The sequence below is a fragment of the Pteropus vampyrus genome, unplaced genomic scaffold (assembly GCF_000151845.1).
Source record: "Pteropus vampyrus isolate Shadow unplaced genomic scaffold, Pvam_2.0 Scaffold276, whole genome shotgun sequence".
NCBI lineage: Eukaryota > Metazoa > Chordata > Mammalia > Chiroptera > Pteropodidae > Pteropus > Pteropus vampyrus.
In genome coordinates, this window is record NW_011889057.1 from 2,710,004 (window position 1) to 2,733,821 (window position 23,818).

Below are 23,818 nucleotides of genomic sequence, written 5' to 3' on the forward strand. Positions count from 1 at the left end.
TGTAGAAAAGCCCCATTTTCTTTTTATTTAAATAGCCTAAATATATCACGAAGGAACATACACTGCACTTTAATGGTAAAAAGATACAAGTTTATAACATCTTATAAAAACTACCATTTAAAAGTGATCTTGTTCATCTGATATTCCCCTCCCCCAATAGCAAAATAAGTATATTAAAAAAAAAAAAAAGGGTGTAGAAGAAGGGTAGGAGGGATTGTTAAGATAAAAGCCCCAGGGGTACAGTAGAGGCAAAGAGCATCTGGGGACAGGGTTAAAAAGTTGTGGCGGGACTCAGTGCCTCATTTAACCCTCCAATGTCAAGCCATGGGACACAATCAGTAGCTAAATGATGACAAGAGGCTGTCAGGGGTGGACGGAAAAGACTTGGGGTACTGGGAAGGGTAGGGCTGGTAGGGCCTGGTATAACAGCTCACCCAGGAGCTGGCGCCACTCTTTCCCAGGTCCCCAAATTCCATGTCTTGGTCTCTGAGAGCCTGCCCTACCTCCCTTTCCCTTTACACCAAACACACCTGAGGCATCTTTCCAGTGCTAGACTCCACCCCAGCAAAGGAAGGGTGGGGCATTGGGCCCAGGAGCCTTTGTAGCGGTCTTAGTCTGTGTTTTCCCTGGGTATAAGTGGGACTCCTGGGTCCTCTGGGTGTTAAATCACTCCTTCCATCTCTTTGCTCCCCTCTCTTTACACATCCATGACCACAGAACATGAGCATCTGGACAACTGACCTAACCACCTGCTCCTGAGTTTTTCCCACACCCAATCCTTGGCAGGGGTGGTTCTGGGATGGCTCCGCACATCCACTTGGTTCCCTCTCCCACCTACCTAGGCAGGAAGCCAAGGCTTGTTTGGGGCCAGGGCACATTCTGACCGAAACACACATTCGCACACAAAGGGGCATAGATCACTCAAGTGATTCTCTCCAAACGGCACCCCCTAAACTATCCCCCAACCCTAAACAGATTAGTTGCAAGTCTGGCAGGGAGCATGGCCTCCCATTTTCAAAAGCACTTTTCGGAGGACAGAATTTTCTAAATGTACCCTCCTTCACAGAACATATTCCCAGAGGTGAACAACAGACAAATTCCAACCTGAGCAGAGCCTCTTGCAGGAAGGGGGCTGGCTCACATGCAGAAAGATGCCCTGCTTATAGGGACCACAGGACAGATCCAAACACTGAGGTGTAGGTTCTGCACCACAACCAATGGGAGTGCCAGCCTAAAGGTAGAAGAGCAAAGAGTGGCAGAGTCCCCCCACAAAGGATCTCAGATGCCATCAAGAAAAACCTAAAGAGTACCATGCCTCTTTTCTTTCCCTGAACTCCTCGTATATTAGAGGTATGGAGGACTGCCCTCCCCACTCTATTCTCCTCCAGAAAAGGTTAACAGCAGGAATTTACTGGTGCTGTTCCCTACATTTTCTGGGAAATGAAATCACATTTCCTACAGGTTGCCATCTCAGATCCCCACTGACAGCTTGGTCAGGTTTACCAAGTCTCCATGATTACTCCACACCCCACAGTTCAGGGCAGGCGACAGAACACAGGCCACAAACCCCAGAACCTCCATAACGATCATTTTCTTAGCAGGAAGAAAGAGGGTTTATTTTACTTTAGAAAATTCATGTTTACAAGCCCCTGGCTTGGGTTAGAAACACCCTAACCATCAACCTGTTGAATCGATCTTAAAAATCCCTCTAAAACAAAGCCCTCCAGTCCCCTAAAATGAGTTCCTTAGCTCCTGCTGAAATCTCAAGCACCCTCAGGTTTGGGGTGTGTGTATGGGGGAAGGCTGTTTTATGCTCATCCTCCCCTAAGTAGCGGGCCAGAGAAGGGTTTGGCTCAATATGCCATCTTCAAGCATACAAACATGAATACATCATTCACTCACTCACTCTCACACACACACACCCCTGATCACCTTTTTGAGGGTGGATAGGGTGGTGGTGTTGGAGCAGAGAGGAGCAAAGAATATGGTTAAGAAAAAAACCTACATTAGGTTTCTTCCTCAGTCCTTTCTCTGCAGCACCACCCGCCCCCGCCCCCCCACACCCCCCTTCACCGCCTGGCCAATTCTTTGTTGGGTAGGGATGGCCAGAAAGAAGCCAAGATCTTGTTCTTTGGGACCAAAGGCCAGACCCTCTCTCCTCCACCTGAATACAGTGATAGGACTTGGGCAAGGAGAATAGCTCACACTGCTCAACAGTCATGGCAGAGGACACCAAATTCTTGTTTCTTGAACAGTTGTTACTCAACTTAGGACTAGTTTTGGGTAGTTCCTAAGAGGGCACAAGGAGAGAGAACCCACTTTGATATCCATGACTCCCCGCTCAACACCTCTGTCTGGCTTAGGAGTCAATGGCAGCGAGGTAGCCACATTCTATCTCCAAGATCAACTGCCCAAAGAGAGAAGGAAAGAGCTTCACGGGCCACTCTCACCCAAGTTTCCTCCAAAAGGCACTTGAGCTGACCCCATTAGGTACCAGTGGCATAGGCCATTACAACACCCATCGGCACAAATCTTACTCTTCCCCATAGGAAATAAGAGGTACCTGTCCACTCTTCTTCGATCCAGCCCTCGTGTGCTCCTCCTACAGTTCTTCCTTTTGTCCCTACAGTGTATAAGGAGGCCAAAGTAAGCTTAGCTGTCATCCCTGATCCTATTCTCCTTCAAACAGGAGGTGATGAAGTGCAGGGCTGTGGAACACTGAGGATCACTTGCAACTAAAAGCTCAATTTTGGGGGAGGGCTGGACCAACCACTGTCCCTGTGACCAGGACTCTATGCCTCCAGATTACCTGTATCCACAGTGCACCTGCTGAAATTGCTTCTGAATAAACAAAAACAGGACAAATAAACAAATCCCTCTCCCGAATCTTTTCCATTTCAGCTGCCAGCTGGAGTCCAAGGTTGTGGGCGCCACACTTCAGTCTTGGTCCTGTACCTTGAGTCCCCCATCTATGACCTCAGCCAAGGGTCCAGAGACTAGCTTCCCTACCCAGGAATGCTGTAGGAACTTCCCCGAGATACTCATAGTCTCAGATTATTTACAGAGCTGAGGCTCTGGGGCCGCTGTCCCCTGATGCATTCTTCTGGTCTCCTGGGTCCACTCCTCCAGGAGGGGACAGTACACACGGGGTGGTGGTGGGACCATCAGACCAGAGGGGGATGCGCTCTTCGGTAGATTCTTCTGATCACTCCCACCACCCAGGGCCCTTGCGCCTATAGAGAAAACTGCCCATCGGAAGTCTTGGACTGGCACCCTTGGCACATCCGTTTGTGTCTGAGTAATCGATCTGTCCGAGAAAAACACTGAGAAGAAAGGGAGGGTTAAGTGCCAGAGTGGAGAAACTCGACTACCTCTTGGCTAGATCTGTCTTCCCCACACAGGAGGCACATGAACCATTCTACGAAGCCTCAGCAAGTACACGTACATGGATGACATGAGTGCACAGTGGTTAAGTACAAGCAAGCTCCAAGTCTGAATCCTGACTTTACCACTAAGTAGCTGTGCAACTTTGGGCAAGTTATCTAACAGTCCTGAATCTGTACATTCATCTGTAAAATGGGGCTAAAAGTACCTACTCACAGTGTGGCTGCTTCGTTCATCAAATATTTATTGAGCATCTATCTCAAGGCAGGTACAGTTCGTGGGGCTGTGGACAGAGTGAAGAATCCGAGGGACAAAGTCTGCCTCATGGAGCTTTCATTCTAGTGTTCTGAAGATTCAATGTAAGAGCATGGAGCAAAGCTTGAAACCTAGCAAAGCATCCAGGAGATATCAGTTGTTATTTCTCATCTCTTGTCTTGTTTTGGTCCTGGCTCTTACATTAGCATCAGATCAGATACTGACCCTCAGCGCAGAGATTACTTCCCTTTCTCCAAAGTGCACCAACTCTGAAGTTCAACTGAATCCTCGCTATGCCTTTGATCTGCTGTGTCCTTGGGAAGCTTAACCTCTCTGAATCTCAATTTCCCCATATGTGAAATGAGGACAACACAGCCACCTTATGGAGTTACTATGAGAATAAAATAATCTACGTCAAGTATGCTCTCACAGCGCCTAGCACAGAGTAAGCCCTTAAGAAATGCTATTATTACTACACTTATTCTAATGATCTCTCTCCATGATCAGCTGCACAAAGCCAGAGAACACTGGTCACCTAGTGTTCCTGGCCATTATTGAGTTAGTACCTCACCTTGAGATACTAACTAACTCAATAATGGCCAGGAACACTAGGTGACCAGTGTTCAGGCAGGAAGTGGGGGCTGGCCCTGATTCTTGAGGAAGGAAAGGTTTGTGTATAGGATAATGGATAGCATGTGAGCTTACCTGATGACACCGTTCACACTGGTAGGGCTTTTCACCACTGTGCACACGCTTGTGACGCTCCAGGTGGTACTTCTGGATGAAGCGCATATCACATACATCACACTCAAATGGCTTCTCACCTGGTTCAGGTGGCGAGAGAAGTTAATGTCAAGAGACACATGGCAGAGACCTTGCTCCAGGTATTTTCTCAGAAATTTTAACTTTTAGCAATGTGCGTACACCTAATGGGGAAGAGACCCCAAAGCTGCTGGTCTCAGTGACACTAGATTTAGAATCATGCAATCTACCTCATTCACTTATCTTTTTCCTCTATTTCTCTTACTCTTTTAACCCGACAAAAAGTGCGCACGCGTGTGCACACACGCACCCCCTAAACTACAGACTATCCTCCTCCTTTGAATAAGAGCAAGAGACTTACCAGTATGAATAAGTATGTGCCTCTTGAGGTGGTAACTGCTTCTAAAAGCTCCAAAGCAGTGTTCACAAACAAAATTTTTGGGAATCTTTACTTGAAAAGAACCATTTTGTTCCACTACCACCACCTGCGGGCAATAATCAGGCATGTTATGAGGCTATCTCTCTGCTCCCTTCTTGACTCCATTCTACTCAGGGTCTATTTACAGCTGCTGAACAAAGTAAACCTTCTGATACTGTCATCTCCCATATCCCTTAGAGTCAGAGAGACCCTCTGAGGAAGAGGTGGAGTGGGTTAAGCTATGTGTCTGGTTAAACTCAATACTCTGATTGGGACCTGAGAGGGAGTCTGCCTGTTCCTTTGCCACAGGGACATGTATCCTAACCCTCCTTCTCTACCAAAGTGGTCTCTGGATGAAATCAGGGTGACATGCTCACTGGCTATAAGGGGGACCAAAACATCTAGGGAAAGCTCCGGGTTGAGCCATAGAGGGGAAAAAGGAGGATTACAGATTACCCCATTACTAAACTGTACCAGTTTGAGGATAACCCCATTACCTGCCTTTTTAACAGTCTTTTTTGAATGAGAGGCCTCAGCCAAGCTGTCATCATCCTTACGGCTTCGGGTCTTATCGCTGTCTTTTCGGTGGCCCTTTGAATATAAATCAAATCTAAACTCACACTCCATCTCAGGACAGGAGACCAAATGCTGCTTTCAGGCAACTTATGAGAGTAAACCATCTGCTCAAAGGTTAAGAAAAAGTACTCATCCATTTCCTGCTCAAGTACTCTGGTCTTAAGGGATTGTAGGTACAAAAAAGACCTTTAGCTCTCTAAAATACCCACATTCATTCATTCCCCAGCTGGATCCCCTTTCCCCACTTCCCTACACGAGCAGTGAAGAATCAAAGCTTGGTATCTCCTGGCAGAGAGCTTGGGCCACCCATCCCCCAGGTACCACAATGGGCTCAAGTGCTGTACCTGACTTGAGCACCTCAGCACATCAGGGCTACCTGCCCGCTCTCCATTCTCGGCCTGCTTGCTGGCAATCTGGCTCAGCATCATCTTCTTGCTGGCTGCAGTAGGAACCAAACTCACACCTGCTAGGCCTTCACAAGCCAGGAGACTTGCCTAAGTTGAAAGGAGATGAGGTATCAGGTCACCTGGCAAGGCAGGGCAAAAACAGGCTGCCATCCTTTACAGAACTACCTTTTACACCCAGCTATAAACTGCTTCTCTCTAGGGGTATCCCTTCTTACTGTGAAACCCTGCTTCCTTCAAGAGTCCTCCCTAACTCATCTCACCAGAAACTGCTTGTCGTCCATTATTTAGATATAGATCAAGTAAATAATTCTTATTGACACTTTTATCATTAGCACTGTGCTAGGTACAGTGTGTGTACCTATCAATACAGTACTTTAAAGTATTTCTAGGCCTTGCTGAGTGGGCATCAGGGTCTGTCCTGCTGAGCCAGTGAAATGAGAGATTTCTAGGGGAACTTCTTCCTTTCTCAGTGACTCTCAGCTTCACAGAGCCAACTGCTAATTTGGCAGACCTCGCTGGTGCCAAATATATATTCTATCATGTCCCACAAATATGTTTATCAGTAAAATTAGGTCATTTCTTTCTTCAGATTTTAAATTCCCTAAGTGTTGTTAATTATAACAGATATAAAAATTAAACCACTTGGAAGGATTGTGGAGGTAAATATATAATTACTCTTGACCCACCAACCCATTTATGTGTGCATTTCCATTTTTTTTTACACTCCCTGCTCCACATATAGTTTAAAAATTACTTAAGGAATGTTTAAGAACATTTTCTCTTTTCACTGTTACATTTTCAAACTGATTTTGTTTAGCCAGCACTAGAGAACATACTTTTACTACTGAAGAAACTTTTAAGAAACAGTAAGCAAACTTCCATGATTGATTTATAAAGACATTCCTTTTGGATAATCAGTATATTTTGGAATTTCTTCTCTCACCTTCAAGGACTTTAGACTGAAATGTCTGGAGGTTAAAAAAAAAACAGCTTTGCTGTTTGCACTATATAATGTTGTGCAAACCACTCCACTTCTTTAAGCTTAAATTTACTTTAATGCAAAATATTTATCACAGTATCTATCTTCACGGAATTGATAAAAATTAAACTAGCATATAAAATGCTTAACAGTACCCAGTACAAAGAGTTACTGACTAGTGAAAGGCAGTAGTCTCTGAACAAGAGCAAACATGATGTGAAATGGGTTGCAAACAGACAAAGGAAGAAACTAAAGGGCTCCTACTTTGCATGGAAAGGAGGAAGATACGCATATAGCTGGATGAAAGCCAATTATACTGTAATTAGGTTGCCATCATGGTGAGACTGGTAGGGGAGGGTCCCTGAAAGAAAGCTGGGAGAAGCTCTGGAGATGTGTGCACATAGTTTTCCTACCCAGAGGATGACAATAACCTATCAGGTCATCCTGTCTCTCCAATCCATCCTGTACCCCCACAACGACAACTACCTCCTAATTCACTGATCTGATGTCACTCTATTGCTTAACATTCTTCAGAGTTCGCATTCCCTACAGAATAAAGTCTAATTCCTTAGCAGTGCATAAAAGGCGCTTGGCTTACTCTCTGCTTGATTCTCTAGGAAACGACTCCCTCACCCTAACTTTCCCAACCATCACTATCTATCCTACCCCCCTAAGTACCTCCCATTTAAATCCTCTCCTCCTTAACTAGCAAGCTACCTGCGGTACTCCTACTTTATCACATTCTCTCATACCTCTAAGCCTCTGCCCATGCAGTTCTCCTCATTTGAATGCCCTGTTCTGTTCATTTAGCCAAATTCTATGCATCCTTCAAGCTTCATCTTCTTTTTTCATCCAGGTAGAGTTATCACTCTTTCCTCTGCAGTGGTGATACCTCAATTATTGCACATTCCTTTAATCAACAGATTCATTGAGTTTCTACTATTAGCAAACCACTAATCAAGGTGGTGTGCTCCATCTCCCCACACCCAACACAACTAGCCTGGAAACTTGCTGGTGACCAGCACAATCTTAGTCATCTTTGTCTCCCCAGCACCATATCTTACATGTAATAGGAGCTCAATAAATTCCTGTTGGGAAAAAAAACAGATGAAGCATTCACAAGACTGTTCACTCATTCATGCCACTCAGCACTTAATGTACCAAGTGTAAACTGAATGCCTGTTGCTTTGCAAATGTCCCATCAGTGCCTGTGATGCAGTATAGCCTACCTCCTTCATTTGACTGGAAGCTCCCTGAAGGCAGGGGCTGTGGCCTGTCTCCTTTCCTTCCTCTAGATCTCCCCCTGGTGCTTAATACAGAGCTTGGCTCACTGTTGGTCAATATGTTGACTAAGGCAGCATTCAAGAGGGAAACTGTAAACACGTTTCCCAGTGATCTTGAAGGAGGAGGACTCTAGAGCTTTTTACCTGAGCCATGCTGATTTCTCATTTAATGCAACCCGAAAGTTCAGGAGTTTCTTGATCCACTTTTCCTTAAACACTGTTGTTTGAAGAACTGTCACCAAATCACTGTAACAACTTCTTCACATTCGTTCAGTCCTGCTGCCATAATGAACTGCCTTTGTCTTCAAATAAAACTTAGTGTCCTCCAAAGGGAAGTTAGATGTTTCAAGAATCCCTGGACTCTGTCTGGTTCCTGCCTATTGTCTGAAGAAAAAGTCTGCAAGTCTTGGTTTTCCAACTGAATTCTCTTGATGAAGTTCACGATCTGTTCCAGAAACCTGAAACCAGAAAAGGAGATGGGACTGTTAGGTGCAACATTCTCAGACCTACAACCGGTAATGAGCTGAACTTTTTTTTTTTTTTCAGAGCTCTCTGTGAAGCTCAGAAAGAGGACATTAGTCAAGAAGTTATCTTTCTAGGTCAAGAGAAGAAACTGGTTTCTCAGGCAAGGAAGAGGTCTGGGGTCTCTTACGGAGGACCTGCAACAGGCCAACTGCTTGAATTTGCTATTTTAGGAATGGAAGAAAAGAGCGGAGGCCCTTCGGGGCTTTTATGTTTTAAAGTGGTCAGAACTAGGGAGGAGAAAAGCTCAGGGGCTTGGATAGCAGGCAGAAACCGTACTGGCGGTGTGCACTGGGCCGGGCTACACGTGCACGTTCTCGGAGTCTGCCTGAAGGGACGGAAACTCTCTGCGGAGGTGGAAGGCAGGCAAGCGAAGCCGGCGCTGCGCGTTCCCTCCCTCCCTTCTTCCCTCCCGCCCGCCAGCCAGCCAGACAGCCAGCCAGCCAGCCAGCCAGCCAGTCAGCAGCTGAGCCCGCCGCACGAACCCGGAGGATAAAGCCAAAGAACGCGGAGAAGCGCGCAAGGTGCGTGCTCGCGCCCGCGTCCCCTTCAAGCAAGTCCCCCTCTCCCGGGCCCGTGACGTGCCGGGCGCGCGGACGGAGGACGGTGCGCGCGCGCGCGGCCCCTTCCCCTCCCCGGCAAGCCCCCTCCTTTCACTACGCGCCCCTCCTCCCTTCCCCTCCCCCTTCCCGCGCGGCGCCCCACGGCCTGCGAGCTGCTGAAGCGCTGCCGTCTGCTTGGACGACGCTGCGCTCCCTGGGGCGTGCGCTTACCTGCCAGGCGCGGCCTCCAGCTGTCTCCCCCGCCGCGCGACGCCTCCTCCAAGCCCCTGCACACTGTGCCAACCCCGTGGCTGCCGCTGCCCCCGCCGGGACCGAGGCAAGTTTACAAACACCAACCCCGGGCCCACTTCCCCGGAAGCACTTCCCCCTCCCCTCGTCCTCTCCGCCAAGTAGCTATATCTACTTCCGGGCTCTGGAGCCTGGACGGGCGGGGGCAGCCAGAAACGGGGTGAGGCTGAGGACGCCAGAAGCGGGGTGCAGGTAGTGAGGTGGGCGGTGTCGTCGCGCGGAAGGACGGGAAGAGGGAGGACCAGTGGTATGGCGCGTGCGCTGTGGTGTGGACGAGCCCTGGCGGCCATCTTCACTGAGGGCACGAACGAAGGCCCTCAGATGATTCTTTGCTGGGTGCGCATTGAGGTTTTGCTGTGTGAGCTGGTTAAGACTCCTCGAAAGAGTGCCGTCACGTCTCTCTCACTAACTCGCAGACGTTCTTCCTGTCGCTTCTGACCCTGAAGCCCCAAATAGAGCCAGGACAGTTCGTACCCAGCCTTATCACGTAACTCGGCCGAGGTTGTCTTTACCTGAGCTTTCCATCAGGTCTAGATCTGCAGTTTCTGGGGCCACCCAGTCAGCTAGGAGAAGAGTTAACTGTCTTTGCACACTCTTGCTGTGTACACCCAACCATAATCTGAAAATAGGTGCCCCAGCGGTGGTCCGCGCACCCTGAGGCCAGTCTGGTAACCTTTACCACTTTCCCCTTTATGCCAAACTCGCTAAGTGCCTGACCTTGGCCTCTGTGGAAAAAGCCATAGGACTCCCATTCTGTGGGAGACTAGTCTCTTTGGAGACTTGGCCATACAGGATTGTCCCTGGGTAGGCTGCATTAGGAAAATGGAAACTTGAGCCTTTCTTCAAATTCAACTCCCAACTTTAGCTCTAAGGAAGTGTTTCTGCGAAAGATGGACTTGCAAAGTGCACTTGATGGAAGGAAATGTCCATTCCATTAAGGTCCCAGCTTCTGCCGTAAGTGCTGTCAGATTGTGAATTTAGGATAATTAATGGAGATACCAAAAAAGAGAAAAAATCTTTATTTATGAAAGAAGACAAGAATTTCCAGCCACTTTTTACACGCAGATTTCCCTGAGCGTTCCATGTTTGAGCCACTGAGAGCAAGTCCTTGTGCTTTTAGGATCATCATAAAGTTGAGATAAGAGAAGCATCACAGAAATGTCTTTAATTTTTTAAAAATTAGCTCACTTATTTTAACAAATCCACACAACACAAAAGAATAAAAGGCAAAAATGTTTAATTTCCTCCTGTACTATCCCATAATCCTGAAGGTAGTCATTTTTATCAGTTTGGTATATATACCTCTAGGCTTTTTCTGTGTTCATACACTTTTTTTTTTTTCAGTCAGAACATATAAAGCACCTACACTGAGCCACACAATGTATCTTAGACATCTAAGTTAGTTTACGTTTTAAAAATTGTTGCTTAGTACTCCAGTTTATATTGTACTTCAATTTATCGAGACCTATCCTGAGGAACATTTAGGTTCCATTTTTTAAAAATAAACAGTGCCATAATGAACATCCTTATATAATTATCCTTTTAAATTAGAGTTGTAGATAGGATTTGTGCACTTTAAATTTTAATTGATTCTGTGAAATTGAATTTCAAAAGTTTGTAACCATTTCCATGCTTTCTCAGAACCATGTGTGAATTCCCATTTCCTACAACGTTGGCAATACTGGATGCCATAAATTATTTATACAATTGCCAATTCGATAGGTGAAAAATAGTAATTTCATTGTTTTATTACGCATGTCATTAATAGGGAAGTTGAGCATCTCTTGTTTTTTGACCATTTTAATTGTTTTTGTAAACTGTCTTTTCATGTCTTTTACTCATTAAGGAAAAAAGATCATTTGTCTATTATTGACTGGTAGAAATCTCTATTCTATGTTGACTTTTTATTTTTCATATGCATTTAAAGTTTTTTCTTGGATTTTCATTTTTCTTTCAACTTTTTTTTCCAGAGCAAAAGTTACATTTTAAGGGAAAATATTTGAAACATTTCTATCAAAGATAGGAATGAGACAAGAATGTTTACGATCAAACCTAATATTCTACTAGAGCTCCTGGCCACCCAAAAGTTTCATTATTTTCATATGATATATATTCATTTACAAAGAGAATCGATTGACAAAACAAAACTAATGAGTTCAGGAGCATGGCCAGATGTAAGATAAACAAAAATTTTATAATAAAATATAACAACATAATCATAAAAATATCATAGAATATCTCATGCACAATAAAAAATATTACATTTCTAGAAATAAAATGAACAGGAAACTGCAAGTCATAGTATTAAGAAAATCAGACGATTTTAGTGAAAGAAAAAGGGTTGGTTAAATGGAGAGTTTTACCATGTCCATAAATAGGAAGACAACATTGTAGAGACATAAATTTTTGCTATATATTAAGTTAAATTCTAAATTAAAACAAGACTTTGCATGGAACTTAAGCTGATTTTAAAATTTAGATGGAAAGGAATAATTGCGAGGAGAAGAAAAACCATTTTGAAAACAGTGGGTAAAATAACGAGTGGGGAAAAATAAAGCCATGACATCTTTAACCGCTTTAATGGTGTCTTTCTTTACACAAAATTTTAAAAGTTTTACGTAGTCAAATTTGCCTGTGGCTTTTGGGTTTTTGTGATATGTTACCTCAAGATTATAAAAATATTTCCCTGTATTTCCTTCTGATGTTCTTATAGTTGCGTATATTTAGTTATGTCTTTGTCTTAGCTGCGGTTTATTTTTGCACATGATGAGAGTTAGTGAGAAAAGCTATATTTAAAAGGGACCATTAATGTAGTGGCAGAGATACTAGCCTAGAAGTCAGAAATCAGTGATCTAGGCTTGCTCCCATGTCACCTTTGTAATCTTAGATAAATTAATTCATTCTCTCTGGCACAAGAGTCCTCATCTTGAAAGTGAGGATGGATAAAAAGATTGCTTTTCAGGCTAATTTCCAGCACTACTGTGAGAAACGAATGAGATCATAGATGAGAAGGCTTTGAGAAGGAAAAAAACCCTTTGCAAGTTATCATTAATACAGATTTTTGGTTTATGCAAATCAAATGTAAATGGAACACAGCATTATTTTTCTGTACTTGTAAATAGTTGGTTGAATCACCAAATGTTTATTGAGAACCTTTGTGCAAGACGTTGGAAGAAGGGAGTGGAGAGTGAGAAAATGAAAACTAACATTTTTTTTGAGTGCCTATTTTATATTTGGTGCTTTACTTAACAAAGACTTAGTTCTCCCCGCACCCCCAAGGGTTTACAGTCTAGAAGGGGAGAAAATGCTGTGTACATAGGGAGAATTGGTACTTCTTTTAATGTTGGTATTGAGTCAGTGGGTTTTGTTAATAGGTAGATAGCACAGAAGCAGTGTTTTTACTCTCTAACAATAAACTTGGCAGAAAGTGCTTTAATAAGCAACTGCCCTAATCGATTGCCCACAGGCAGGCCTCCTCCTGTGTGACCTTTCCTCACTTCCTTGGCACCCTCTCCCCTCAAGCCTCCCCCCCACCCCGCCCCATCACTTATTCAGATAGTATTGTAATGATTACCAATTAGGTTTTTTCTGCAACATTTCTCTATAGCCTTAAGTAGAACCTGATTGTTTTATCTTTGAAAGCTGCACTGGGTCAATTGAGCACTGTTCACCAGTCCTGCCTTTTCTTCATGAGCTTACACTCTATTGTGTTGAGCATGCCTTTATTTTACATGCCCGACTTCCTTTTAGCCTGTTAGCTGGAGCGCACAGCATAGACATAGTGCCTGGCTAGGGTAGTGCCAAGCAACAGAAGTAGATACTCAGCTAATGTTTGTTGAACTAGCTGAACCCATCCCTCTCTCTGAGGTCAGCTGGGGCTGCGTAATAGAAATGAGCAATATATGGCTACCTTCGTTACCATTAGACCTTTTTGATGATAGTGTATTGAGTTGGGAAACCACATGATGTACCAGGATCGTTTTTTGAGCTTGGTGATTCGTATATTTTGGAATTCTTATAGCCCCTTAATTCCTTCTTTACTTTCTTTGTTGCTTAAAAATAACTTTTAATTACATAAGTAATATGAAATTATATGAAACTATAAAAATATAGAATTGTGTAAATAAGAAACATAAAATTATAATTCTAATACCCAGAAATAGCCACAGTTAATATTTTGAAGATTTTTTTCATCTTCAGTCTCTTAAGAAATGCATGAGGAGAAACTGCTAATAGATATAGGGTTTTGGGGGGGTAATGCAAATGTTCTGGAATTAAATAGTGGTATTGATGTACAACTTTGTGAATATTCTAAAAAAGAACCCACTGAATTGTATACTTTAAAAGAGTAAACTTTATGATATGTGACTCATTTCTCAATAAAGCTGTTATTTTTCTAGACATAGTTGTAGATACATGCACACAGTGTTGTCTTTTTCTGCTGAAAGTTGCAGTATTTATGCTCCTTTACTGCTATATGTTTCAGCATATGTTTTCTAAGAATAAGACTGTTTTCTTATATAACCACAATGCAATAATAAAATTTAGGGAATTCACACTGATAGAATACTAATATTTATGATGCCATTCATAGTTAGATTCCACCAGTTGTTCCAATAATGTTGTTCATAGCAGATTTTTTTCTTCCTTATCCAAGAGCCGATCTAAGATTACTCATTCCTTTCGGTTGTAGTGTCTCTAGTTTTCTTCAGTCTGGAACAGTTCCTCAGTCTTTCTCTGGTTTTCATGACATTGACATTTTTGAGGAATACAGGCTAGTTGTTTTGTAGAATGACCCTCAATTTAGATATATGTTTCCTCGTAGTTAAATTCAGGTTATGCGTTTTTTGGCAGAAATATTACATAAATGATGTTGAATGCTTCTCAATACCTCAGGTCAGGAGGCCCATCATGTCATTCTGTCCCATTATTGGTGATGTTAGCTATGATCGCTTCGGTAAGATGGTATCCACCAGCTTTCTTTACTGTAAAGTTTCCATTCTCCCTTTTGTGTGAAAAAGGAGAAAATAAGAATTTGTATTTGTATTTGTTAGTATTTGCATTAAAAGCTCTGAAAGGTTACCCAAGAAACTAATAAAAATGGTTACCTATGGGGGTGGGAATGGGAATGGGGCATATGGAATGGAGTGGGAAGTAGACTTTTCACTACTCATATTTTTATACATTTTGATTTTTGAACTACCTGAGTATATTGCTTAATCAAAAATAAAAAAGTTGAAAAGAAAACGTAATGAACACAAAACTATATTAATAATAAAGGGGCAACTCCAACTACAGGCTATTGTTGCAATTTATTAAATCAGGCCCAGTGTTGCTAGGTCTTCTGACTTTTTTCATGAGAAGCTGGAAGTTTCAGATTGACAGTTATTTAAAAAAAGTTTTTAATGTACTGTGTAAGCCAGACAAAACCTTGTCTGTAGGTAACAGTTGGCTCACTATCTTCTAGTTTGTGACCTGTGCTTTTAGACCGTGAACTTCATGAGGGCAGGACTGTGATCTTTTGCTCTCCGTTGTACCTCTAATAGCAACCAAAGTGCTTGGCACATACTAGATACTGAATAGCGAAGGAAGGAAGGAAGGAAGGAAAGAAAGAAGAAAGGAAGGGAGGGAGGGAGGGAGGGAGGAAGAAGAGGGAGGGAGGGAAGGAAGGGGAGAAGATGGGAAGTGGGGAGGGAGAAGGAAGAATCCAGAGTGTGTAGTTAACAAAAAGTTGAGTAAGTTTTGATGACTTTTATTTATTATCTCTAAGAAATTTGAAATGAGAGAGAGAAATAAGGAGAAGGATGATAGGTCAATAATTTCAGAGATGTGGGAAATTTTTGAAATAGTTGCCACAGAGAATTAAAGATAGAGCTGACAATAGGAACATAGTAATGTTGCCAGGCAGTAAGTATTGAGTGTCCAGTTAAGCAGAGTCACTGTTGCTTTTTTCCTCTGAAGATGGTTAATACCTTCATAACAGTCCTGGGAATTCTCTTCACCTCTATCCTGTATTGGAGAAGTTTGATGTGGTCCGATTCTCTGTCCTTTGTCTATGACCTGGTTTTGGTTTATTTGTTTTGTTTTATCTCCAGAAGTGTTTGGATCCTCCATTGTTCTGAGACAATATTATAATCTGTCTTTACGGTTGTCATTCAGTGGATTCTTTTACTCTGTTCTTTTCTTCTATGAAGCTTTCTTTGATTTGATTTCTTTCTTCTGTTTTTTTCCTTCTCTTTCTGAAACTTCTATTAATTGACTATTGGGCCTTTTAGATTGACCTTCTAAAATTCTTTTTTATTGCCCATCTCTTTATATTTTTATCTTTCTGTGCTTTATCTTTTCTTGGCTTCATTTTATTTCTAATTTTTTTTTTATTTCAATTGTCATATTCTTAAAATTCTAGAGCTCTTCTCTGAGTGTTCCTTTTTGAGAGCAACTTGTTTTCTTTTTATGGATGCAATGTCATCTTGAATTTTTGAGTCGTTCTTCTACTCCCTGTACTTCTCTTCTTCCACCAAATGCCTTTTTTTCAGTTCGTTTTTACCTCTGTGATTAATGTTAGGAGCTTTCCTCAAGTGTGTGGTAGGATTTGGCTGGCCATTTGCTCACATTTAAGAGTGAGGCACTAAAGCATATAGGAGAGCCCATGTGCATGGATAGGCTGTATTGACTTGCATCACTGACTAGGTGATTGGACAAGGACTGAAATAAGAACTTCAGTAGGTCTTTTCTCTGGGGCTTATTGAGGTCAGTTTTTCTAAGAGAGGAATCCTCCAGCCTTCTGGCCTTGGAGGGTTTACCCCTGGCTACTGTTTCTGAATGCTGACTGGGAGAAAGGAGTCCATTCAATATGTAACATCCTACTCATCCTCCAGTCTTCAGTACAGTGCCTCATTCTAACCTCCTGCTGTGCCTGATATCCCTAAATCCAGGTCTCCCTGTTTCAGTTTCTCTAGAAAACAAACCTCCTGCTGCTTTGGAAGTAAGATGAGGGAAGTTGCTGGGCCGAATGGGCAGGGAGAGTAGAGTGGGGGGTCTAAATGTTCCTTATACAGGTTTTCATCTAATTTTCATATTTTTAGCTGTGCCCCTCCATCTTGCCTTTCAGGATAGCGAGTGTTTTCAATTCCAGAGGCTTTCTGGGCCTGTGCCCCAGGAACCAGCTTGTTTCCTGTTGGCATAGCCCTCTGCAGACATACTGGTTTTGACTTTCTGCCATTTGCTAAACCAGTTACTACTTTTCATCTGCTTTCCATCTTCTACCATTATTGACATCTCTTGCCTCTTGTCTCTCTTCTCATTTGCTTTATTCTTCTGGAGTTAAAATTCCGCTGATGTAATTTTAGTGGATGTTCAAGAAGGAGTAGTGGTGAACATATGTGTTTAGTCTGCTGTGTTTAATTGTAATGAGCACAGACACCATGAATTTATATCGATACCAATTTAAATGGTTAGGTGGTTTTCATTAGCAGAATGCAGCAGTCCTGGTGATTTGGTAAGAGAGGGAGTGGCCAATTGGATTGGGGTTTTGCAGGGGGATTTGGTGGAAGCACCGCAGGGCTGGAGAGTTGAGGATTTTGGACAAAGAATGGCTGAAATGATGGACCATACAATCTAGGTTGTATAAGGAAAGAAAGGTATGAGGGAGCTGATGGTGAGGAGTTTATGGGCTAGAGATCCCATGAAGACTGAAGAAAACTTGTGAAGTTTTGAACAAATGCTACTTGGTCCTACCAGCATCTTCTCAGCCAGAGGCTAAAGCTCTGTTTCTAATTCTATTCATGTTTCTTTGCTTTAGTATTCTATCTTGCAGGTTAATGTCCTTCTTGCTTTTAAAAAGAAAAACTCTGTAGGCAGGGGCTCTTCCCTCTCTCAGGTACCCAGGACAGGATTCTATGTGGAGAATAAAGGTAGTGATGCCTCACCTCCCTTTTTACCCCAGGAGGAAACTTGAGGTATTCAGAGCCCTCACCTTCAAATTTCATTTCTGAGAGGTGACTGACTTGAAATGGATAAAGAAGGTGCCAGGTGGACAGAGTCATGGTCTTCTCTACAGACCCTCTCTTTGGAACTTTGGGAAAGAGCTCCTTCCAGCCAAGGGTCTCTCTTTCTTCACCAGTCATTCCCTCCTTGCAAACCCCTTGCAACCTGTTTTTCACTTCTACTGCTAGAAGCAGGGGCTTCAGATTCTGACATGCCTGAGTTCAATCAAACCCAGCTCAGCCACATATTGGCTACGTGATCTGGACAAGTTACATACATAGTGTCTCTGAAATCTCAATTTCCTCATCTTCAAACGTGGGTAATAAACTTACTTGAAATGGTTGTGAAGATTAGAATAATACATATTAAGTTCAGAGTGTGGAGTAAGTACTTCAATGGTACCTATTTTTATTAGCCTCTCTCCCTTATGCCTCTTGACCTAAACACTGCACTGCTGCCACCCATCAGGTGAGCTAGAGTGAGCACTGATGAAGGATTGACTCCTTCATTTTCAAGGCCTGGGCCAATTCTCTCTTATTTTCTCCAAACCCAAACTACTGAGGAAAAGTTTCAAGGTAGGTCCACCAGGGTCCCTTGGACCTGTGTTTTCAACTAGTGTGTAGTCCAGTGGCTATTGACAGTGGATTACATCAGAGTAGCCCACTTTGAGGAAGATTCCTCCTTTTCCACATTTTCTTTCCCCCTCATTCGGAGGGTTCTCCAGGCCTTAGTGTTTACCCCTCTCTCCCTGGCCATCTCTGTGAACTTGTCACAAGGCTTCCGCTGCACCCTGACTCTCAAATCTGCTTTCTGTTCTAGGATCTCATCAGAGTTCTGGGCCTTACCTCCTCCCATTTGAGTATCTGTAGTCCCGGGATACCTCTAGTTGGATGAGTATTTCCAAGAATTAACCGTTTTACTTTCTATCCAGCTTCCCCTTTCTGCATCCTAATTTCTTTCAGGGGGCACCATTACTTTTCCAGTCACCCAGGCTTGGTCCTCTTTGACTCTCCTTTCTCCTCCAATGTAGATTTCCTAAGTGTTGAATTCAGTGTAATTGGCGAGTGGCCAAGCCTTCATATTCCTCTGTCTTTTCCTGCTGACACCACTCTTACTCAAGTATGAATCACCTCTTGCCTGGTTTATAGCAACAGCCTATTAATTCTTCTGCATCCTGCCACTATGCACTGGTCTTCTGAGAACATCAATTTCATCATATTATTTCTTGCCACAGAGTCTTCCCATTTTCTGCAGGATAAATTTCGATTCCTTGGCCTGCGTGGTATTCCAGGATCCCCATAATCTTGTGCAGCTGGTCTCCTGTATCACCCTTACAGACCCTCCCTTCAGCCAGCTGGGTGCCTTCACTGACCTTAGAATAAGCCATACTCATTCCCAGTGTAAGCTCATGGCATTTGTCCTCTACTGCTCCTACGTTCCTCTCATCCTCCCTTTCACCAGTCTCATTTCTCCTGCCCATTTTCAAGATTCAACTCCAGTCCCACTACAGATCTTCTCCAGTCTTCAACTTTCATGGATCTCTTCTTTCCCCGAATAGTGCTTGTAGTTAGCATCCAGCTATGCCCTGGGCTGTAACTGTTACATATGCATCTGTGTGCTCCCAGTGGGACAGGAAGGCTTTCTCAATTCCCAGCAGCCTGTCCTGAATAAAGCTGGTGCACACTTCAAACAGCCACCCCCTGTTTATTGAGCACTCAGCCTGCAAGACACAAGGTTACAGTTCTTAACATAATGCTTCCTCAATGTAACCTCCTTTCATTTCTACTCTGGGAGAGGGCTTTAGAAAATCAAGATAGTTCTGAAAGGATTCTAAGGGTTGAGATGCAGAGATTGGCCTCTGAGGCCTGCCTAAACCATTTCACCTCCACCTATCTCTCTCAGGCCCTCCCCCCATTCCACCCCCTGCAATCTCCAGGGTCACCTCTAGCAGTTTCCTGCACCTGTCCCTCTCTCCAGCCTCCTGCCCCCCACATGGCTCCCCCTCCACACCCACACTTGTCTCCCTGCCAAATAACTCCCATGCGTTCTACTCTGGACCCTCTGATTCACAGTAGAAAGGCCCTCTTCCTGCTGGCTCTCTGCTCCTCTTAACCCTGAAATTAATATAGTGTGTGTTTTTGTCTCTCATCTCATTTTTCTCCTTCTTCATGTCAGCTAATGATTATTCAGGGGACTTATCTCAACCTGTTGTCCCTATCTCAAATCTGTGTAGTTTTCCTTAGGGCAAGGGTCACGAGAGTGATGTCATGGTCATGTGACTGCTGCCCATACCTCACTCCCTCTGCTGCCCTGGTCCTAACATTCTGAAAAACCGATTGTGTACTCTGCCTCCAGCTCACCTGAACGGAGACCTGAGTGTAAAGGTAAGCCTCTTGTCATTGCCTTAGGTGGGCAGTGGCCACTAGATTCCACCTACTCAGTGCTAACTGCCATTTTCTTTCCCCCCTCTTTCTACTGGTTTTCTCCCTGGACACTCACTTGCCCTCGTCTGTAACAGTGAAGGCTGGGACTGAGCTGCAGGACTGAGTCAGGCCTGAGGCCCGGGGTTGGGTTCTTGTTGGTTAGATCCAGGTCAGGTACACAGGATGAATAGGGAATAACTCCTGCTCTGCTCACAGATTTTATCCTGATGGCTGACTCTAAACCACTCTTCTCCCTTGATGGGGACCCTGTGGCTGCAGAAGCCTTGCTCCGGGATGTATTTGGGATTGTTGTGGATGAGGTCATTCGGAAAGGGACCAGTGCCTCTGAGAAGGTGGGTCCTTTCTCCCTCCTTTTCCTGCTCATCAAACCTGGCTCAGGACTTTCCTCCTCCAACAAGGCTACTTCCCAGAATTCATCACTGTCTCACTGTGAGCCTCAGGGATTATTTACTGGGTCTTACTGTTTATTTACCTTATTCATGTGTCACTTTGAAAACATTTCTACCTTGTTGCTTTAAGTGCAGGTTGATGGTGTTGTGTGTATTGAGATGTGGTTTGGATTGCCAGACAATGGAATATGTAAGGGCCACCAGAATCTCCTGCTTCTCCTCCTAGGTCTGTGAGTGGAAGGAGCCAAAGGAGCTGAAACAGCTGCTAGATTTGGAGCTGCGGAGCCAGGGGGAGTCACAGGAGAAGATCTTGGAGCGGTGCCGGGCTGTGATCCGCTATAGCGTGAAGACCTGTGAGCCCTGGGTTCTGGTGGGAAGAGTGTCTGGAGTTTGTACCCAGCTCCACTCTGAGCTCCCTGCCCCCTTCTCCAGGTCACCCTCACTTCTTCAACCAGCTCTTCTCAGGTTTGGATCCCCATGCTCTGGCTGGGCGCATTGTCACCGAGAGCCTCAACACCAGCCAGTGAGCCATGCCAAGAGCCCCTCCCACCACCCCACAAAGGATATAGGTTTTCTGGAAATGTGCCCTAGGGGGAGGGGAAGAGAATGGTTTTTTGCCTTCTTCTCTGGTTTCTGAGAATCTCTGCTGGCACAGTCTCCTCTCTTGCTCTTTGGGCTCCCTTTCTCCAAGCTTTCTCCTGCTCCTGACCCCAGTTTGTTTTCATTCTTGCTTCTCTGGTTCTTTGTCACCAACTCCTTCCTCTCTTTGGACCCCTCCCTCATTCATTCTCACCACCTCCTCTCTCCCACTAGTCTTGAAAGTCTCACCTGGAGGGACTCCCCCGCCTCTTTCCCTTTCTCATTGTTCCCTCTCCTGGCAGGTACACGTATGAAATTGCCCCTGTGTTTGTACTCATGGAAGAAGAGGTACTGAAGAAACTGCGGGAGCTGGTGGGCTGGAGCTCTGGGGATGGGGTCTTCTGTCCTGGTACGTGAGAAGGAGGGAGGCCTTTGATGTTTTTAAGTGTTCCTCCTTCCCCACCATTCTCTTGCTCTAAGCTGGCAGGGAGGGGGAATTCCTCTTTGTTTCTTCTCCAGCTGGGCTGGGGCCAAACCAGAGAGACTGCCCAATAATACCTTGTATCTTGTTTGCCAAACAGTCCATGGGATCAGTGCTGCAGTGCTTGCTCTCTCCAGGTGGGGGCTGTCCTAGGGGCAGCCCAGGATATGGAGGCCGATAGTCAGGGGATCCCTATGTGGATCCCTGGGCTGTTCTGGGCTATTATCATGCCATTTGTAGAGCCTTGGGAATTTGTGGCCTGGGAGCCAATCACTTGTGTTTTGATCAGTTCTTCTGGGGCAGCGAAGTCAGGGGAGGCAAGCTTCAGTTTTGACCCACTGTCTCTCCCTCCTGCCACCATCCCCTCTCTGTGACAGGTGGCTCCATTTCCAACATGTACGCTGTAAACCTGGCCCGCTATCAGCGCTACCCAGATTGTAAGAGGAGGGGCCTCCGGGCACTGCCACCCCTGGCCCTCTTCACATCAAAGGAGGTGCGGAAGCAGCACAGGCCTACCCTGGGCTCCTGATTTTAATCTCTAGTCAGCTGAATCTGAGATCATTGAGGTCCTCTGCCTGCCCAGACCCATCTTCTCCAAGGCCAGCCTGCCCGCAAGCAGATGTGCTTCCTTCTAGTCAAGGGGGCTCCCATTCACCTTGCCGTCTGTCTGGGGTGGGGGAGGAAAAACAAGTACAATGGACACAGTCCACACCCTTTCTAACTCAGAGAGTGGTCCATGGACTAGTAGCATCAGTATCACCTGGACATTTGTTAGAAATGCACAATCTCAAGCCCCAGACCTACTGAATCTGCATTTTAACAGACACCCTGATGATTCGAAGACACAAGAATGCTTGAGAAGCCCTGGCCTGCAGGGTCTTATCTTTTGCAGCTCATGTTTGACTTTTACTAGTCTCTCTCCTTCCCATCCTCCCTGCCCTCTCTCCCCTAGCTTAATGTGCCCTCTGCCTTCCTCCACAGTGTCACTACTCCATCAAGAAGGGAGCTGCTTTTCTGGGACTTGGCACTGACAGTGTCCGAGTGGTCAAGGCAGATGAGAGGTGAAGGTCTTGTCCACGTGGCCCTGACCTGGCTTGGTACAGTGTACCTTCCTGCTGTCAGGAGCTCTGGCCACAGGCCCATACCCCTGGTGGACTTCTCTCCCCTCTCTTTTCCTGCAAATTGCCACTTCTGTCTCTCAGTGCCTGCTAAAGTCTCCTGCCCCATTCCTTGAGATCTATTTACCCTTCTTAGGGAAGTATCAACCTTGTGGCCTCTGCATGGCTAACCCCACATTACCCTGTTCTCAACACTTCTACCTCCCAGCCTAGAGAACCTGTTACTTCCCTACCCACTCAGTTTTCTTTTCTAGAGGGAAAATGATCCCTGAGGACCTGGAGAGACAGATCAGTCTGGCTGAGGCTGAGGTGAGTGTGTCAGGAGCACTGGCTCATGGAGCAGGATCCCTCTTTCTCTTTAGGCTCTCCCTACTCAAGGCATTCCTCATCCTTTTTCTTGATCTCTGTGCACATCTCTCCTGTGGGCTGAAGTGCTCCATAGGGAGCCTGAGCGGGGAGGATACTCTGTGGTCCTCTCAGGGGCTCTTCCAAGACTTGCAGGCTGGATCAGACTCCAAGAGGCAGGAGCATGACTGAGTCACTGAGTGAAGTCCCAAGACAGCACCACAGGGAGGGTGTTGAGGGGTCTTTTGGCACTATCTATATAAATTTTAAATGTATCTCTCCATTGATTCAAAGTCCCACTGTTAGAATTTATTCTATAAATCATCATCATAGTATGTAGAATTCTGTGTACTGGGCAAAGTGTAAAATTAAAAAAAATTTTTTTAAATGTCTGTATATAAATTATGGTATATCTGTGTGTCTTGCTTTCCTCCTTTCAGAAATGAGCATAATATAGAATTTATCACATAGGATTGTTGTAGGATTATATGAATTGATATATGTAAAGCACTTAGAGCATTGAAGCATATGTAAATATTAGCTGCCATTATTGTTGTTGTTATTATTGGAGTACTCTGTAGCCATTTAAAAGAATAAGGTGGGAATATATACACACATGAAAATACCTCCACTATATATTTAAGTGTGTATATATATATGTATCCGTGTATATATATAAAGTACATATAGCAAGTTGCAGTATAGAAAGGACACTCTGAGCCTATTGTTATTTAGAACATTGTATATTTATTGACTTATGGATGTTACCTTTGAGTAGCAGTATGAGCAGCAATTAGAACACTTAGTATCACTTTTATTGTATAAACTTTTTTGGGTAGTAGCATTATAGACATATAATTCCATTCACATGCCATACAATTCACCTATTTATAGTATACAATCCAATGGTTTTTAACACATTTATGGAGTTGCTCAACCGTCACTACAATAAACATTAGAATATTTTCATCACCCCAAAAAGAAACCCCATACCCTCTAGCCATCAATTCCCAGTACTCCCATACTTCCCATTAGGCAA

The 23,818-nt window shown here is 44.3% G+C and overlaps 2 protein-coding genes across 20 annotated transcripts in view; one reads left to right on the forward strand and one right to left on the reverse strand.

Moving 5' to 3' along the window:
- Window positions 1-9,631, reverse strand: ZNF740 (zinc finger protein 740). 9 transcript variants are annotated; one of them, XM_011375836.2, is made up of 8 exons: window positions 9,360-9,463; window positions 8,209-8,522; window positions 7,534-7,658; window positions 5,740-5,889; window positions 5,321-5,410; window positions 4,763-4,886; window positions 4,345-4,463; window positions 1-3,323 (listed from the first exon to the last, which is right to left on the reverse strand). In XM_011375836.2, the coding sequence occupies exons 3-8, from the start codon at window positions 7,585-7,587 to the stop codon at window positions 3,234-3,236; spliced, it is 627 nt and encodes a 208-aa protein (XP_011374138.1). In that variant the 5' UTR covers window positions 7,588-7,658; window positions 8,209-8,522; window positions 9,360-9,463; the 3' UTR covers window positions 1-3,233. The 9 variants fall into 9 exon arrangements, with proteins under 9 accessions (XP_011374138.1, XP_023376442.1, XP_011374139.1 ...); XM_023520674.1 differs by having other exon boundaries at window positions 7,534-7,691; XM_011375837.2 differs by having other exon boundaries at window positions 8,011-8,522.
- CSAD (cysteine sulfinic acid decarboxylase) overlaps window positions 8,988-23,818 on the forward strand; it is a 20,543-nt gene continuing 5,712 nt past the window's right edge. Inside the window, exons 1-8 of one of the 11 annotated variants that reach the window (XM_011375833.2) lie at window positions 8,988-9,110; window positions 20,063-20,199; window positions 20,483-20,609; window positions 20,689-20,779; window positions 21,138-21,244; window positions 21,694-21,809; window positions 22,298-22,377; window positions 22,689-22,743. In XM_011375833.2, the coding sequence (XP_011374135.1) occupies window positions 20,074-20,199; window positions 20,483-20,609; window positions 20,689-20,779; window positions 21,138-21,244; window positions 21,694-21,809; window positions 22,298-22,377; window positions 22,689-22,743 (702 nt within the window). In that variant the 5' untranslated portion in view covers window positions 8,988-9,110; window positions 20,063-20,073. Of the gene's footprint in view, window positions 9,111-9,336; window positions 9,466-9,561; window positions 9,630-9,671; window positions 9,774-10,309; window positions 10,392-16,751; window positions 19,808-20,062; window positions 20,200-20,482; window positions 20,610-20,688; window positions 20,780-21,137; window positions 21,245-21,693; window positions 21,810-22,297; window positions 22,378-22,688; window positions 22,744-23,818 lie in introns of those variants that run through there. The other 10 variants (XM_011375831.2, XM_011375830.2, XM_023520668.1 and 7 more) reach the window with 10 other exon arrangements.